The sequence below is a fragment of the Rhincodon typus genome, chromosome 26, assembly GCF_021869965.1.
Source record: "Rhincodon typus isolate 14 chromosome 26, sRhiTyp1.1, whole genome shotgun sequence".
NCBI lineage: Eukaryota > Metazoa > Chordata > Chondrichthyes > Orectolobiformes > Rhincodontidae > Rhincodon > Rhincodon typus.
In genome coordinates, this window is record NC_063357.1 from 41,820,594 (window position 1) to 41,838,990 (window position 18,397).

The 18,397-nt window shown below is 44.0% G+C and overlaps 1 protein-coding gene across 2 annotated transcripts in view; it reads left to right on the top strand.

The window, feature by feature from the left end:
• Positions 1-18,397, top strand: part of LOC109915748 (collagen alpha-1(XXVI) chain-like) — a 96,079-nt gene that overhangs the window by 55,365 nt on the left and 22,317 nt on the right. Inside the window, exon 4 of one of the 2 annotated variants that reach the window (XM_048612672.1) lies at positions 10,735-11,886. The exons of the other annotated variant lie outside the window; for it this stretch is intronic. Within the exon in view, the coding sequence (XP_048468629.1) occupies positions 10,735-10,763 (29 nt within the window). The 3' untranslated portion in view covers positions 10,764-11,886. Of the gene's footprint in view, positions 1-10,734; positions 11,887-18,397 lie in introns of those variants that run through there. 2 annotated transcript variants of the gene reach the window in all.

Sequence of the window (18,397 nt, forward strand, 5' to 3'; positions counted from 1 at the left end):
TTCATCCAGCTCTACACCTTGTTATCTTAGATGAAGCAGAGATGTTTCAGTTCGTCTTTATCAGAAATTGTCTTTCCAAAGTACAAAATGCAAATCATACTATCAAGATACACTTGAAACTAGAGAGAAAGTTGAAACCTTCTACACAAAACTTCAGTGTTCCCATAAGGGACTTGCACTGCAGTCTGGATCCACACTGGGTATCACTGTCGTACTCTAGCGCACCAGACCTACACCTGGTTACACCGCCTGGCTTTGGGCACTAATCCACAACAGGAATCGCTTGTCCCACTCTGGGGCACTAGATCCACACCTGTTTGGCTTTGATCACTCTATCCATACTGGATATCAGTATCTCACTTTGGGGACTAAATCCACACCTCCACAGTGGTCTCTGCTGAAATTTATTTACTGATCTCCCACAGGCAAACAAAGAGCACGTCCTCATTGAGCTGGTTGGCTTCATCGTTCCCAGTGTTACCATCTTCCATGGCTTCTCCAACCATGAACCATGGCCTGTGCAATAGTTGCATTGTACTTCAGCTTTGAATTGATAGCCTCAATAATCTCAGAGATTTGTTTATTTTTTAAGTTCCTCATCACCCACTGATACATTGGCTAGAGTTTAATTGGGCTGTGGTATTGAAAGGCAAGTTTGGCTTGACAATCTTGAAGTCAGTTATCTAGGGTCCACAGGACAACTGTCTGTAGTAATTGAATCAGAGATAGTAGGAACTGCAGATGCTGGAGAATCCGAGACAACAAGGTGCAGGGCTGGATGAACACAGCAGGCCAAGCAGCATCATAGGAGCAGAGAGGCTCAATCTTCTTTTTCTTCCATCAAGACATGTTGTCCACTTTTCCGATCCATATCACAAAAGTGCTGGAGGTTATCCACACAATTTTTTTAGCCTCATACAGGGCTGGTAGTGACTTGGAATAATTCTTGGACTTTCCTAATACAGGCAGCAGCAGATTTTTGGTGCCATCCCTGCTGGTCCCTTCCTCCCATTACACAAATCACCTTTAAAACATTAAAGAGTAATCTGGTAATGACGGTAAAACAGTCCTGTTTCATTCACATTAAAATGTCCCTTGGAGCATATGCATTTGGGACGTGAGTAAGACCATTTTGCAGCCTTCGCTGCTGGTGTGTGCATGATTTTGCTCTCTAGCTTGGCTTAACTCTGCTCCCATTGGTTGGTGTAGTCATATGACAGGATTGCACTGATTTGGCTTTCTGAAGTTAGCAGTCCAGGATGTCAGCTTATCACTAACTTCCTCCCATTGGATTCCCTATTCTGCCAGCAGTAATGACTGACCACGTCACATTAACTGCAGTCGTGGGATAATGGCATTTGCCTCATTGTGATTTCACCCGTGTGCTCATTAACTATGATCGCTGCTCTGTTGCGGTTTTGCTCATTTATCATTATCCGTCATCCACACTCTTGAGGGAATATGACTAGAAGTCAAATTGCATGGTTTTTTTATTCCCTGATATTCATCTCTCTAACCCTGCAATGCCTGTGATCTGTTGCCTTTTCTGTGGGAATTGCAGACCCACCTGGGCCCTGTAGTAAACAGTGTTTCAGACAAAACCTGCACCTGGTGAGACTATATCTAAAAGTCGAGCTGAGAATGAACAATTTAATACTTACACTGAGAGGGTTAGGCTGGGAGAAAATCACAAAATTATTTTTTGCTTGAGTAACAATGCGATTTCTATCACTATGATTGTACAGCAAGGTGGTAGTTATAATTCTAGCAGGAGCCTTGGTTTGGTAATAGTGTGCTGCAGGTACCCTTTAATACAATAACTTGATTCTCAGTGGATGACTATTAATGGACTACTGTATCCAAAAGCAAGCCATTGATTGGTATAGAACATAGAACTTAGATCAATATAACACAGGAACAGCAGGGTAAGGTTTATAATTGGGGGAAGGGTAATTATAATTCTGTTAGGCAAGAACTGGGTTACATAAATTGGGAACAGATGCTGTCAGGGAAGAGCACTGTTGAAATGTTGAGATTGTTTAAGGAATGCATACTGCGTGTGCTCGATATGTTTGTCCCTAGCAGGCAGAGAAGATGCGGTCGAGTGAGGGACCCATGGTTCTCGAGAGAGGTCAAACAACTGGTTACGAGGAAGAAGGATGCTTATGTAAGGTTTAGGAAACAAAGAACGGGAAAGGCTCTAGAGGGATACAAGTTATCCAGGAAGGAGCTGAAGAAAGGGCTTAGGAGAGCAATAAGGGGACATGAGAAAACCTTGGCAGATAGGATCAAGGAACACTCCAAGGCTTTTTACACGTATGTGAGGAATAAGAGAATGACCAGAGAAAGTGTAGGGCCGATCAAGGATTGTAAAAGGAATTTGTGCACGGAACCTAAAGAGATAGGAGAGGTCCTTAATGAATACTTTTCTTCGGTATTCACAACTGAGCGGGACCTAGTTGCAGAGGAGGACGGTGTGAAATAGGCTGGTAGGCTAGAGGAGGTCGATGTCAGTAAGGAAGATGTACTAGGAATTTTGAGGAAGTTGAAGATAGATAAGTCCCCTGGGCTTGATGGGATTTATCCAAGGATTCTATGGGAAACGAGGGAAGAGATCTCAGGGCCTTTGGCGATGATCTTTTTGTCCTCACTGTCCACGGGTATAGTGCCGGAAGCTTGGAGAGAGACAAACGTCATTCCCTTGTTCAAAAAAGGGAATAAGGATAACCTCGGAAATTACAGACCAGTTAGTCTTACGTCAGTGGTGGGCAAATTATTGGAAAGGGCTCTGAAAGATACGATTTATGATCACTTGGAAAGGCACAGTTTGATTTCTGATAGTCAGCATGGATTTGAGAGGGGTAGATCATGCCTCACAAACCTTATTGAATTCTTTGAAGAGGTGACCAAACACGTGGATGTAGGTAGAGCAGTGGATGTGGTATACATGGATTTAAGTAAGGCGTTTGATAAGATTCCCCATGGTAGGCTCATGCAGAAGGTAAGGAGGCATGGGATAGGGGGAAATGTGGCAGATTGGATTCAGAATTGGCTAACCCTTAGAAGACAAAGGGTGGTAGTGGATGGAAAATATTCAACATGGTGCTCGGTTACGAGTGGTGTACCACAAGGATCTGTTCTGGGTCCTCTTCTTTTTGTGATTTTTGTAAATGATTTGGATGAAGGAGTGGAAGGGTGGATTAGTAAGTTCGCAGACAATACGAAGGTGGGTCGCGTTGTGGACAGTGTGGAGGGCTGTTCTAGGTTACAAAGGGACATTGATAAGATGCAGAGCTGGGCTGAGAAGTGGCAGATGGAGTTTAACCCTGAAAAGTGTGAGGTGATTCATTTTGGAAGGACAAACTTGAAAGCAGAATACAGGGTTAACAGAAAGATTCTTGGCAGTGTGGAGGAGCAGAGGGATCTTGGGATTCATGTTCACAGTTTCCTGAAAGCTGCCACCCAGATGGATAGAGTTGTTAAGAAGGCATATGGTGTGTTAGCTTTCATTAACAGAGGGATTGAGTTCAAGAGCCGTGAAGTTATGCTCCAGCTATACCAAACCCTGGTTCGGCCACATCTGGAGTATTGTGTCCAGTTCTGGTCGCCTCATTACAGGAAAGATGTGGAAACGTTGGAATATTTACTAGGATGTTGCCTGGAATAGAGGGAAGGTCTTACGAGGAAAGGCTGAGAGAGCTAGGGCTTTTCTCTTTAGAACGACGAAGGATGAGAAGTGACTTGATAGAGGTGTACAAAATGATCAGAGGTATAGATAGAGTTGACAGCCAGAGACTTTTTCCTCGGGTGGAGGTAGCTATTACGAGGGGCATAGTTTTAAAGTGAGTGGAGATAGATATAGGGGAGACGTCAGAGGTAGGTTCTTTACTCAGAGTGGTCGGGGCATGGAATCCATTGCCGAAGAGGGTAGTGGAGTCGGCCTCATTAGGGGCATTTAAGCAGCTATTAGATAGGCATATGGAGGATAGTATAAGGTAGGGGTGGAGGTTAGATAGACCTTAGGATTAGGGTAAAAGTTCGGCACAACATCGTGGGCCGAAGGGCCTGTACTGTGCTGTACTGATCTATGTTCTATGTTCTAGATCCTTTGGCCCACTATGTCTGTACCAACTGTGCTGCCATTATAAACGAATCCCATCTGCCTGCACGATGTCTGTGTCTCTCCATTATCTGTTTGTTTATGTGTCTTCTAAATGCATCTTAATTGTTGCTATTGCATCTGCTTCTACAACCACCCCTCGCAGCATGTACCAGGCACCTACCACCCTCTGTGTAATAAAAACCTTGCCTCGCACATCTCCTGTAAACGGTCCCCCACCACCTTAAACCATGCCTCCCCTAGTAGTTGATACTTCCGCTCTGGGGAAAAAACTCTGACTATCCATGCCTCTCATAATTTTATACGTATAGAATCATAGAGACCCTATAGTGTGGAAACAGGCCATTCGGCCCATCAATTCACACCAACCCTCATGACAGCATTCCCCTCAGACCCACCCCTACCCTGTAACCCTGCACTTCCCATGACTGCACATCCCTGGACATTTTAGCATGGCCAATCCACCTAATCTGCACATTTTTGGACTGTGGGAGGAAACTGGAGCATCCAGTGGAAACCCACACAAACACCGGGAGAATGCGAAAACTCCACACAGACAGTTGCCCAAGGGTGGGATTGAACCTGGGTCCCTGATGCTCCGAGCTAGCGCTGCTATCGGCTGAGCTAGCATGCCACTGCATACTTCTGCCAGGTCGCCCTTCAGCCTCCAAAACTCTAGTGAGACCAATCCAAGTTTGTCCAACCTCTCCTTACAGCTAATACACTCCAATCGAGGCAATATCCTGAAGAAGGGTCCAGACCCAAAACGCCAGCTTTCCTGCTCCTATGATACTGCTTGGCCTGCTGTGTTCATCCAGCTCTACACCTTGTTATCTCTCCCAACATCCTGATAAACCTCTTTTGCACCCTTTCCAAAGCCTCCACATCCTTCCTATTGTGAGGCGATCAGAACTGCACACAACACTGTGGTATGTAACAGACTGGCAAAAGCAAGGACTGCAGGTCTGACAGATTCCCCTCCTAATTCTCTTGCACAGATGCCAATATCCTCTGAAACATGCTGTCAACTTTCCCATGTGGGGTGATGATACCAAGCTCTAAATCGCCACTCCCTGTCAGCCCCTCCACACACGCTCTGATTTGTGAATGCAGCAGTATCCCAGCAGCAACAGACTCCACCATAGTGTTACCCCAAGTCCAGGAGATACCAGCCTCAGATTTCAGCTTCAGCAGAAAGAGTTTTGAATGACCTTACATTAATGAAGGGTACAATGAGCTGGAACAGTTGAGTCTAGAGGTATCAAAGAGGGTTTACACAGCAGAGGGGTAAAGGCAAAGGAAGACTTGCACAAGTACATTTTGTGTAGCTGCATTGAACAGCCAATTGATGAAAGTTCTGTCAGTCCTTTGGACAAAGGTTTCAGTTTTCCTATTACCGTGCTGTTTATTTGGAGTTGAATCTGTGGAAGATAGCCTGTTGTTTTAAATAACATGTCCGAGTATCGCTTGCCGGTATATCACATCTGTTACTAATTCCCCAGATTGAAGAGAATAAATGCCAAGACTTCATTACTGCAACAAGCCAGCTTGTAAATGGAATGGTATATGGTAAATGAAAAAGCCCTGGGGAAAATTGATGCACAGAGAGATCTGGGTGTTTGGGTCCATTGTACCCTGAAGGTGGCAACGCAGGTGGATAGAGTGGTCAAGAAGGCATACGGCATGCTTTCATTCATCGGATGAGGTATTGAGTACAAGAGTTGGCAGGTCATGTTACAGTTGTATAGGAGATAGTAGGAACTGCAAATGCTGGAGAATCTGAGATAACAAGGTGTAGAGCTGGATGAACACAGCAGGCCAAGCAGCATCAGAGGAGCAGGAAGGCTGACGTTTCGGGCCTACACCCTTCTTCAGAAATGGGGGAGGGGAAGGGGTTTCTGAAATTAATAGGGAGAGAGGGGGAGGCGCATAGAAGATGGATAGAGGAGAAGATAGGTGGAGAGGAGACAGACCAGTCAAAGAGGCGGAGATGGAGACAGTAAAGATGAGTGTAGGTGAGGAGATAGGTCAGTCCAGGGAGGACGGACAGGTCAAGGGGGCGGGATAAGGTTAGTAGGGAGGAGATGGGGGTGGGGCTTGAGTTGGAAGGAGGGGATAAGTGGGAGGAATTACAGATTAGGGAGGCGGGGACGAGCTGGGCTGGTTTTGGGATGCGGTAAGGGGAGGGGAGATTTTGAAGCTTGTGAAGTCAACATTGATACCATTGGGCTGCAGGGTTCCCAAGTGGAATATAAGTTGCTGTTCCTGCAACCTTCAGGTAGCATCGTTGTGGCACTGCAGGAGGCCCAGGATGGACATGTCATCTGCGGAATGGGAGGGGGAGTTGAAATGGTTCGCGACTGGGAGGTGCAGTTGTTTAGTGCGAACCGCTGCATCTGCTCCCAGGATGAGGCATTCCGCTCCCAGGATGAGGCATTCCACTCCCGTACATCTCAGATGTCCTCGTTTTTCAAGGACCGCAACCTCCCCCCTGCCCTCAGTGGTCGAGAACGCCCTCAACTGTGTCTCCCGCATTTCCCGCAACTCATCACTCACACCCCCTCCCCGCAATAACAGCCAAAACAGAATCCCCCTCGTCCTCATGTACCACCCCACCAACCTGTGGATCCAACGCATCATCCTCCAACACTTCCACCATCTGCAATCCGACCCCTCCACCAAAGACATTTTTCCCTCCCCACCCTTATCTGCCTTTCGGAGGGACCACTCTCTCCGTGACTCCCTTGTCCGCTCCACACTCCCCTCCAGCCCCACCTCACCCGGCACTTTTCCCTGCAACCGCAGGAACTGCTACACCTGCCCCTACACCTCCCCCCTCACCTCCATCCCAGGCCCCAAGAAGACTTTCCACATCAAGCAGATGTTCACCTGCACATCTGCTAATGTGGTATATTGCATCCGCTGTACCCGTTGTGGCCTCCTCTATGTCAGGGAAACCAAGCGGAGGCTTGGGGACTGCTTTGCAGAACACTTACGCTCGGTTCGCACTAAACAACTGCACCTCCCAGTCGCGAACCATTTCAACTCCCCCTCCCATTCCGCAGATGACATGTCCATCCTGGGCCTCCTGCAGTGCCACAATGATGCTACCTGAAGGTTGCAGGAACAGCAACTCATATTCCGCTTGGGAACCCTGCAGCCCAATGGTATCAATGTTGACTTCACAAGCTTCAAAATCTCCCCTCCCCTTACCGCATCCCAAAACCAGCCCAGCTCGTCCCCGCCTCCCTAACCTGTAATTCCTCCCACCTATCCCCTCCTCCCACCTTAAGCCCCACCCCCATCTCCTACCTACTAACCTCATCCCACCCCCTTGACCTGTCCGTCCTCCCTGGACTGACCTATCTCCTCCCTACCTCCCCACCTACACTCACCTTTACTGTCTCCATCCCCGCCTCTTTGACCGGTCTGTCTCCTCTCCACCTATCTTCTCCTCTATCCATCTTCTATCTGCCTCCCCCTCTCTCCCTATTTATTTCAGAACCCCCTTCCCCTCCCCCATTTCTGAAGAAGGGTGTAGGCCCAAACGTCAGCCTTCCTGCTCCTCTGATGCTGCTTGGCCTGCTGTGTTCATCCAGTTCTACACCTTGTTATCATAGTTGTATAGGACTTTGGTTCGACCACGTTTGGAATACTGCGTACAGTTCTGGTCGCCACATTACCAAAAGGATGTGGATGCTTTGGAGAGGGTGCAGAGGAGGTTCACCAGGATGTTGCCTGGTATGGAGGGCGCTAGCTATGAAGACAGGTTGAGTAGATTAGGATTATTTACATTAGAAAGACGGAGGTTGAGGGGGGACCTGATTGAGGTCTACAAAATCATGAGCGGTATAGACAGGGTGGATAGCAAGAAGCTTTTTCCCAGAGTGGGGGACTCAATTACTAGGGGTCACGATTTCAAGGTGAGAGGGGAAAAGTTTAAGGGAGATATGCGTGGAAAGTTCTTTACGCAGAGGGTGGTGGGTGCCTGGAACGCATTGCCAGCGGAGGTGGTAGAGGCGGGCACGATAGCGTCATTTAAGATGTATCTAGACAGATACCTGAATGGGCAGGGAGCAGAGGGATACAGATCCTTGAAAAATAGGCAACAGGTTTAGAGAGAGGATCTGGATCAGTGCAGGCTTGGAGGGCCGAAGGGCCTGTTCCTGTGCTGTAATTCTCTTTGTTCTTTGTACTATCCTTGTTTCCTCATGAAAAGTATTTTAGGATGTGATGAATCCTAGGTTTTTATTTCGAAGGTGTTTTATGAGGTGGCGCGCAAGCACCTTCTGATTGCAGGGTCCTCAATGGAGACCGTCCTCGTCCAGAGCAGCCAAACAGACTGAAAGAACAGAGTACAGAGTGAGCTGTATCAGCATAGACTGCATTGACTCCTGGACAACCTCTGGGGTTTTGAATGTAGTCCTGGTGGAAGCCAGATGAATTCAGAGAAATTGTTAAAATGTGACTTCCAGTGTTTGAAATTGGGACCAGTTGGTGACATGAGATTGATGCTGGGTGGGTACCAAAAAGCATGAGATGATTGGAAACCCAACATTGCCTGATAGACGTTCCTTGGCCACTACCCAGGTGGCATCAGTGATCCAAAACTTTGGTGAGAAAAAAACTGAAGTTCCCTAAATGTGTTCCTCAGACATCAGATTAATCCAACCTTTTTATGATCAGAAAGGAGAGAGATTACAGTACAGTGGTTAAAGCAGTCTTTGCTGTGTGGGCTCTTTGCAGTGGGATAAGGTGACTGTTTTTAAGGAATGTGATTTTGCTATAAATAATCAGCAATGGAATTAAGGTTAAAGTTTACAGGGCAAAGTGCAGCTGCAGGTAATTGGATATTGTGTGGAAAATGAGGAGGTTGAGGAGCTGTGAATATGATTGATGCAGATTGATGCTTGGCTCCATTACCACGGAGTTTGAAAATATTCTTGGGTCATTCGTGTTTTGTTGTAGTATTGTTCACAGCTGATTGGAGGTATTATTGACGGACGTCAGCTTAAACCTTGTATGTGAACAATCCAGATTTTGAATATTCACTAACTGGTGACTCTAAATCGTCCTAATCCCTTGTGCCATGTTTGGGCGTTGATCGGGATGCAGGGGGTAGGGGAGAGATTGATTACTCTTCAGTTTTGAACAGCATTATTCCCCATCTGTAATCTGTCCCAGGCCCATTAGTCTGTTTAAGAGTGGCCCTCAGAGTTTTCACCCTTTCCAGCCGTGTGCATGTTCTTTGTCAGCCGTCTACGTTTTGGTTTGCGATTTCTCAGTCGATCACAGCGATTGAAGTTAATGAGTCTGGTTGTATTTTGTCTATAATATAACCGATGTGCTGCTGGATTCTATCACAGTCTAAACTTTGATCAGTTCCATGCAGTACTGCTTTCCTATTGTCAGTGCCTCTTTATGTCTGTCATGAGTGAGACCACTCGATTTCAGTTTCCACAGGAAAACAATCTTGGCTGTGAAATGTGAGCCTGAAGCATGGGTAAAAATCTGGAAATCCAAGAAAGCAAAATGGGGAGTTGAGTCTCAAACTGCCATCTTGAAGCAGCTCCCCTTGGTGACAGACTTTCATTTGGGAATTAGCTTTGGTTGGGTTTGAGTTGTTGATTTTTATGAAGCTGATCATCAGCTACATTTCTGATTGCTCAGTTTGGAGGAAGCTGTAAAAATTCTTGTATTCTAGACAAGCTTTGTTTCTCCTCGGAATAATTTCATCTCATTCCAGTCCTGTGAGCATCTCTATTTTTATTTCTCTATCACTGGGGAATCTGTTCAGTTGTTGGGCTTAAAGATCTGGAATTTCCCACTTGTATCTCTCTGTGGCTGCACCTTTTACAATACTCTTTTAACTGAGTTTTCGGTCACCTGCTTTCTAGATCAATATCCTGTTGTTCAATAACGCATCTTGGTAATGACGACTCAGAGGGACATGAATAGGGTGAATAGCCAAGGTCTTTTTCCCAGAATAACGGAGTCCAAAACTAGAGGGCATAGGTTTAAGGTGAGAGGGGAAATATTTAAAAGGGGCAACATTTCCATGCAGAGGGTGGTGTGTGTATAGAATGAGCTGCCAGAGGTGGAGGCTGGTACAATTTCAACATTTAAAAGGCAACTGGATGGGTGTATGAATAGAAAGGGTTTAGAGGAAGATGGGCCAAATACAAGCAAATGGGACTAGATAAATTTAGGATATCTGGTCAGCATGGACGAGTTGGACTGAAGGGTCTGTTTACAAGCTGTACAACTCTATGACTATGTTAAGGGAGCTAGGTAAATGAAGATGTTGTTTTGGTTCAGTGGAAAACAGGAGCTAACTGTTTATGGCTTTTGTCCAAGATAACTACCTTTGGCCCGAGAAACAGCTTCCAAGTCTGAATTAATCACGTCCAGGGAGAATAGTGAAACCTCCAGATCATCTAAATTTGTCAAGTCAGACTTGGAGGAGATATAATTTTCTAAACAGATGTACAACAAGAATACCTATCAGAAAGAAAAGCTGTTGGGGGGGAGGTGTTGTGTATGATCTGAAAGGGTTAACATGAGTGCAATATGCACTACCCATTAATATCATGTCATGGGGATTGACCCAACAGGATTTGCAGTAATGTGGAACCCATCCTGAGAACCTGTAAACAGTAGCAGAGACAGAGTCAAACGACACCATCTTCACTCAACAGGACTCCTTCTCATTAGACCAAAAGGTGGCTGCTCTTATACACGCAAGACCATGTAAATGCCGAAAGAATCCACACGCTTAGAAGATGCAGTTGTTACTGTTGTTCAGTGATTAACTTTGTTAATGTTTTTGAATTAATGTTAAAGTTTCAGCTGTTGATTTTGGTTTCTAGTTGATGCACCAATGTTCTCCTTTCTGATCTGAAAGGTTAACTTGTGCTGGGGTCAATTCCTTTGGTCTGGTGCTTCACTTTCCTGAGCTTGCTTCATGTCCTAAGACTTGACAGTTTGGTATAGTTGCACTGCCCTTGGTGAGCAGTGTTTTTAGTTTGCTCTTCGATTATGTAGTCCGATGGGTGATCTGCTCATGGGTTTCAGAGAAAAGGCTCAGTTTTTCAGGTTCAAGCAGTGGGTTGTGGAGGGGTTTGTAGTTCCCAACTGCCTGCCTCTCTTCTACAGCCCGTCTGTGCCTGGGTGCCCTTTGAAAAGGAGTGGCAGCCTCGAAGCATTTAGGGATAGATGGACACCGCAGGAGCTGGAGTGTATTATCACCACACTGACACCATTTTCAATTAGTCCCCTCCCTTGATTTTTCCTCTGTATTTGATTTCATGTCTCACTGCCCCCCTGGTGGACAGCATTGTTAACTTGTTAACTGGACTATTTGTAAATTTGGATTTGTAAAATCCTGGTTCTTCCCCAGTGAGGACTGGCTTCTGCAATGGGAAAGATTCCAGAAGGCAAAGGTGGAAACTGGTGTTTGTCCTAAACTATAGATTTACAATGAGCCTCTTGTAAGTCGCTGTAAGTCTTTTTGCTGCCTAATGCAAAGTATTTCTGTTAAACACTGGCCACCTAATATGAAAATAAATACAATGTTTTGAGAAGCAATTCAGGGAAGATTCGCTCTAATCCATTCTGGGATGAAGGATTTACCATGAGGGGAAAAGAAATACTGAAAATGTCAGGCTTTATCCACTGCAGCTTAGCATAATGAAAGGTGACCTTATTAAAACATTGAGGGGACTGGATAGGGTAGATATTAGGAGGATATTTTTCCCTGTGGGGAGACTGTAATTTGTGGGGGACATTAAAACAAAAATTAAAAAATAAATTGGAAATACGGGAACTTTTCTTTATTCTGAGAGGCTTGTTGGTTTCTGCAATTCTCATCCCCAGTGAGCAATGGAGGCTGGGCCATTGAATTTATTCACAGTAGAATTAGAATTTTGACTGACGTGGGAATCAAGAGTTACAGGGACAGACAGGGAAATGGAGCTGAGCCCACCACCGTGATTGAAGGCTGAATGACCTATTGCTTTCGGGTCCTATATTCCTCTGTTCACAAAATTTGTGCTACAAAACCCACAACAAGACCACCCTGCCTTGTTGCAGCTTATACACAGAAACCTGCATATCCCCTGTATTAAAGGGAGCAGATTTGGTCGCATGGCTCCAATCACCATTGAAGAGGCCAGGCTTTCTGGGCAGCTAACAAACTTATCGAAGTTTTATATTTGCACACTGTGAGAATGTAAACATTGATCTCGCATAACCAGTAACAGTTTTTATTGCTCATTCATATTTACCAACCAGCAATGCAATTAGCCACATCTGAATTCCTAATGAGGTACCCGTGACTTGTGGTTAATGTTTTTGGCAATGCTGTCCTGAAGTATCCCATGAGATATCCCTTTGAAGTGCAGTTCTTGTCATTACAATGTGTCTGGTTTTGCTGAAAAATTAATGATGTGTGAATGATGCAAGCCGCTCTGAATACCAGCACTGAACAGCATCTTGTAGTGAGAATACGCTGAGTTGCAAAGTGTCAGAAGGCGCTGACTGATTTACTCCACTCCACTGTTCACTTTAAGAAAATAACATCTCACCCTCAACTTTCTTGAGAGGTTAAAGGAATTGCAATTGTACTTTAACTTCCAGTTAAACTTGCTATAGACAGTGACATCTTGTAATTGTCAACATCATTCCCTTGAACATATTCCTCACTAAGACCTATCGCATATAGACAGGATGGTCAAAAAGTCATTTGGTACACTTGCCTTCATTGCTCAGTCCTTTGAGTACAGGGGTTGGGAAGTCATGTTGAGGTTGTACAGGACATTGGTAAGGCCTCTTCTGAAATACTGCGTCCAGTTCTGGTTGCCAGTTATAGGAAGGATATTATCGAGCTGGCGAGGGTTCAGAAGAGGTTTACCAGGATGTTGCCAGGTATGGAAAGTTTGAGTTATAAAGAAAGGCTGGATAGGCTATGACTTTTTTCACTGGAGCGTAGGAGGTTGAGAGGTGACGTGAAAAAATTTATAAAATAATAACAGGTATAGATAGAGTTAATGGTAGTTGCCTCTTCCTTAGGATTGGGGACTTTAAGACTAAGGGACACATTTTTAAGGTGAGAGAAGAGAGATTTAAAAAAGACACAAGGGGCAAAGTTATTACACAGAGGGTGATTGGTGTGTAGAATGAACTTCCTGAGGAAGTGGTAGATGCAGGTACAATTACAATGTTTCAAAGACATTTGGATACATACATGAATAGGAATGGTTTGGAGGGATATGGGCCAGAAGCAGGCAGGTGGGATTAGTTTAGTTTGGGATTATGTTCAACATGGACTGGTCTGTTTCTGTGCTCTATGACTATGACATTCTGTCTTGACTTGGAACTAAAGCTCTTTTCCTTCACCGTTATTGGCTCAACTCCTAGAACTCCCTCCCTGAAAGTCGATAAGTGTGAGGTCATCCATTTTTGTAGGAATAACAGCAAAATGGGCTATGTTTTAAATGGTAAAAAAATTGCAGCACGCTGCTGTGCAGAGGGACTTGGGTGTCCTTGTGCATGAATCGCTAAAAGTAGGATTGCGGGTGCAGCAGGTAATTAAAAAAGCAAATGGCATTTTGTCTGTAATTGCTAGAGGGATGGAGTTTAAAAACAGGGAGGCTATGCTGCAGCTGCATAGAGTCCTGGTGAGGCCACACCTGGAGTACTGTGTGCAGTTTTGGTCTCCTTAATTGAGAAGAGATATACTAGCAGAAGAGATTCACTCGGTTGATTCCAGAGTTGAGAGGGTTGGATTATGAGGAGAGACTGAGTAGACTGGGATTATACTCATTGGAATTCAGAAGAATGAGGGGAGATCTTATAGAAACATATAAGATTATGAAGGGAATAGATAAGGTGGAGGCAGGGAGGTTGTTTCAGCTAGCAGGTGAAACTAGGACTAGAGGGCATCGCCTCAAAATAAAGGGAAGCAGATGTAGGACTGAGGTCAGGAGGAACTTCTTCACCCAAAGGGTTGTGAATCTGTGGAATTCCCTGCCCAGTGAAGCGGTTGAAGCTACCTCGCTGAATGTTTTTAAGGCAAGGCTAGATAAATTTTTGAACAGTAAAGGAATTAAGGGTTATGGTGAGCGGGCGGGTAAGTGGAGCTGAGACTCAAAAAGATCAGCCATGATCTTATTGAATGGCGGGGCAGGCTCGAGGGGCCAGATGGCCCACTCCTGCTTCTAGTTCTTATGTTCTTATTGAAGCATTGACTGTGTCCTTACACCCCAAGGACTGCAAGGGCAGTTTAAGATGGCCATTATCTAATTGGCCCAGCCAGTGATGCCCACAGCCTATGAAAACAAAAGACTTTTATGCTTCCTCATCAAGCTCTCTCGCCTTGAAAAGCAAGCTTTTGAAGGTCCTAAATTGTTTTAACTGATGCTAAAAATGCCAAATTTGAAATTAATTTCTCTTACGTTTCTTTTCTGTCTCTATTTCTGCCTCTCAATCGAGTCTTTTTGTCTCTTTATTTCACTTTGCACTTGACTTGAGAATGAATTCACAGACTTGAATTTGCCCACCTTCTCAGTGCTTCCGCTGTTTATCTTTCATTCCTTTAATCCCATTGACTAAGGAGATGCACTGTTTAGCGCCATAGACAGGTCATGGCACCAAAGGAGACCCTCAGCCCATTGTAATGATCCTGGACTTCACTAAGATGGCCTTTTGCCCATCTTTATTTACATGTCCAGGAACATTGTGGGAAAAACATTTTTAATCAAACATATGATTGTTAGTGTAATTAATGGGATAACCTCCACTTCCTGTTCTGGCCCATCTTGACTAGTCATTAGTCTGTGGAAATACTCTTTGGAAGCTTAATATCTGTCAAAAGGAAATGTTAAAACTTGAATTAAAGAAGTTCTATCATGGTATTTCGATAAGTTCAAGGTAATCAGACAGAGTCAACATGAGGTTGTGAATGTTTAACCAATCAATCGGAGTTCTTCAAGTAACTAACATGCTGTGGATAAGGAAGAACCGGTGGATGTAGTGAACCTGAACTTCCAGAAGTAATTTAATAAGGTACATAAAAGATATTTGTCGAAAACAAAACCTCATGGTGTAGGGGTAATTAATTAGCAAGCGTAGAAGGCTGGTTAATAGTAAATAGAGATTAGGCATAAATGGATTATTTTCTTGTTACCAAAAGATGTGATGTGTGGTGTGCACTAGGGATCCTTTGATGGAGAATCAGAAAGAGGACAGTCCATGGAATGTTACTGTTCATTGTGACAATAATTGTCTACAAAAGTTGAGAGATTACACTTCACTTATACAGAGCACTGGTGAGGCCATCTCTAATGTACTGTGTGCAAGTTATTTATTTAAGGAAGGATGTAAATGCATTGGAGAAAGTCTGTCTAATGAGGAAAGGCTTGTAATCCGTTGAATTTAGAAGTGAAAAGGTGGCTTAATTGAAACCTATAAGATCCTAAGGTGTCTTGGCAGAGTAGGTATGGAAAGGATGTATCCTTTTGTGGGAGAATCAAGAACCAGGGTCAATGTTTATAAACAAGAAAGCAGTAATTTCTGAAGAAGGGTCTAGGCCCGAAACATCAGCTTTCCTGCTCCTCTGATGCTGCTTGGCCTGCTGTATTCATCTAACTCTACACCTTGTTATCTCAGTAATGAGGCACATTTCCTTTTCTCAGAGGGTCATGAGGTCTTTAGAATTCTCCTCCTGAAAGGGTGGTGGAAGCAGAGTCTTTGAGTCTTTATAAGGCAGAAGTAGATAAGGGGTGAAAGTTATAAGGGGTAGACAGGAACAAGAAATAATCAGATCAGCCATGATCTTATTAAGTGATGGAGCAGGCTCAAGGCACCTAATTTGAATGTCTGTTTGAATGTTACAGGACTTTGAAGTAATAGGATCCTCATTATTGGTGCAGGAGGAATGTGATGAATAGTGTATTGTGATCCTCATTTATTGATGCAAGATGATCTGATTATTGAAGAAATGTTTCTGAAATTACCAAATTCATACCAACCTTTGTACAGGCTTTTATTTTTGCAGCATTAGCCATGCCTCAGAGAGCAGTCCATTCAGTTACAGCCACCAATGAAAACTCTCAAAGATTTGAAGGGACTCACAGTTGCCAGAAATCAATCTAAGCTCCATTGCTACCTCATCACTTGCAATCCTAGAATCTTATGTCGCAGCTGCAGATTTTGGGGAGCCTTGCCCTGCTTGAGGGAAGTTATCAGGCTTAGATCTTAATCGAGTCCCAGTTACTATTCTGTTCTGTTCTGAGGAAGTGTCACCGGACCCGATACGTTAACTCTGATTTTTCCTTCACAGATGCCGCCAGACCTGCTGAGCCTCTCCAGCAATTTTGTTTTTGTCCCTGTTACTATTTCCTTACCTCTAGTGATTGTCCTGTTTTGTCTCTTGATTTTCTATTATTCTTGGAATTCTTTTAGTGGCTTCTACTGTGAAGAGAGATATAAAAAATTGTTCAAATCTCTATGATGTCCTTCTTTCTTATTATTAATTTCCCAGTCTTATAATCTCAGGGACCAACACTCATTTTCTCCACCATTTTCCTTTTTATGTATTTGTAGAAACTTTTACTTGCCCTCAAACAGACTATGAAGTTATGACATACTATAAAAGCTCTGGCATAGAGGACCTTTTTGTTACAGCTGGTTCCTAGGTGAGGTTCCCCAATCTGTTCCAGACAGGGTATCCTGAATTGTTAGGCTGGCTATTCAGGAAGGATGGACCAGCACCCCTTTTACAGCCTAGCCCCACCTTCAACTGATAGTGACAAGGTTAAATGTTTGAAAAAATATTTCCCTTCCCTTGTGGATATCTTTCTCCCAGACCCAAATTAATTTACATTTTAAAATTTAACCAGGTTTTCTTGAGCTAACAGAAGAGTAAGTTCATTAGGAACTAAACACCAGAAATAACAAGCAATACAGATTACGAATAAGAAAGGAGTTTTAAAAAGATGTGATTTGTGAGGAGTCAAAAAAGAACATGCAGCTGTTATGAAGGATGGCATCAGCTGAATAGTCAATTTGTGATTTCTGGCTTATTTACAAGTTGACTGAAATTCTTTTGTCCTGGTTCTTTTTGATGGTGATAACTAGGCAGCACTTCTAACAAGAGACATGTTTTTCTATTTACCTGCAGTGCAAGTATGTTTAATGCCAGCCTTCAAGTTGCAACCTTTGCAACACATTAGCTCACAAATTAGTACATCAGACCACTATCGTGCACAGATCAGCAATTTTATTTGGCTTTTAACTCCTTTTGTAGTATATTTCTGGAAGAATTAAACACAAATATCTGAGGAGATGCCTTCTTGCAGAGAAAGTAGCGGTTAGTCAGCCTCTCATTATTTCTCCTGGTTGGCTACAGGAAGGATATTATTAAATTTGAGAAAGTGCTGAAAAGGTTTACAAGGATAGCACGGTGGCTCAGTGGTTAGCACTGCTGCCTCACGGTGCCAGGGACTTCGGTTCGATTCCACCCTGAAGTGACTGTGTGTGTGGAGTTTGCACATTCTCCCTATGTCTACATGGGTTTACTCCCACAGACCAAAGATGTGCAAAGTAGGTGGATTGACTGTGCTAAATTGCCTGGTAGTGACAGGGATGTGTAGGTTAGGTACATTAGCCACAGGATATATGTAGGGTAGGGGGATGGGTCTGGGTGGGATGCTCTTTGGCAGCTTGGTTTGGACTTTTTGGGCTAAATGGTTGTTTCCACTCTGTAAGGATTCTATGATTTACCAGGACTGGAGGGTTTCCGTTATAAGGAGATGCTGGGACTTTTTTCACTGGAACATAGGTGTTTGAGGGATAACATTATAGAGGTTTATAAAGTCATGAGGGACACAGATAAGGTGAATAGTAAAAGTCTTTTCCCTAGGGTGGGAGACTTCAAAACTAGACCGTGAGAGAAGAAAGATTTAAAAGGGATCTGAGAGGCAACTTTTTCACACAAGGTGGTTCATATGTGGAATGAACTGCCAGAGGAAGTGGTAGACGCAGGTACAGTTACGACATTTAAAAGGCATTTGAATAGTTTCATGAATGGGGAAGGATTAGAGGGATTTGGGCCAAATGCAGGCAAATGGGTCTAACTTAATTTGAGAAACTTGGATAGCTTGGACAGGTTGGGCCAAAGGGACTGTTTCCATGCTGTATGATTCTAAAACTCTAGTCATACTGTTTAAATTTACAGGTTTGACATTCCATGTCTCTACATAGGACTCGACTAGACAA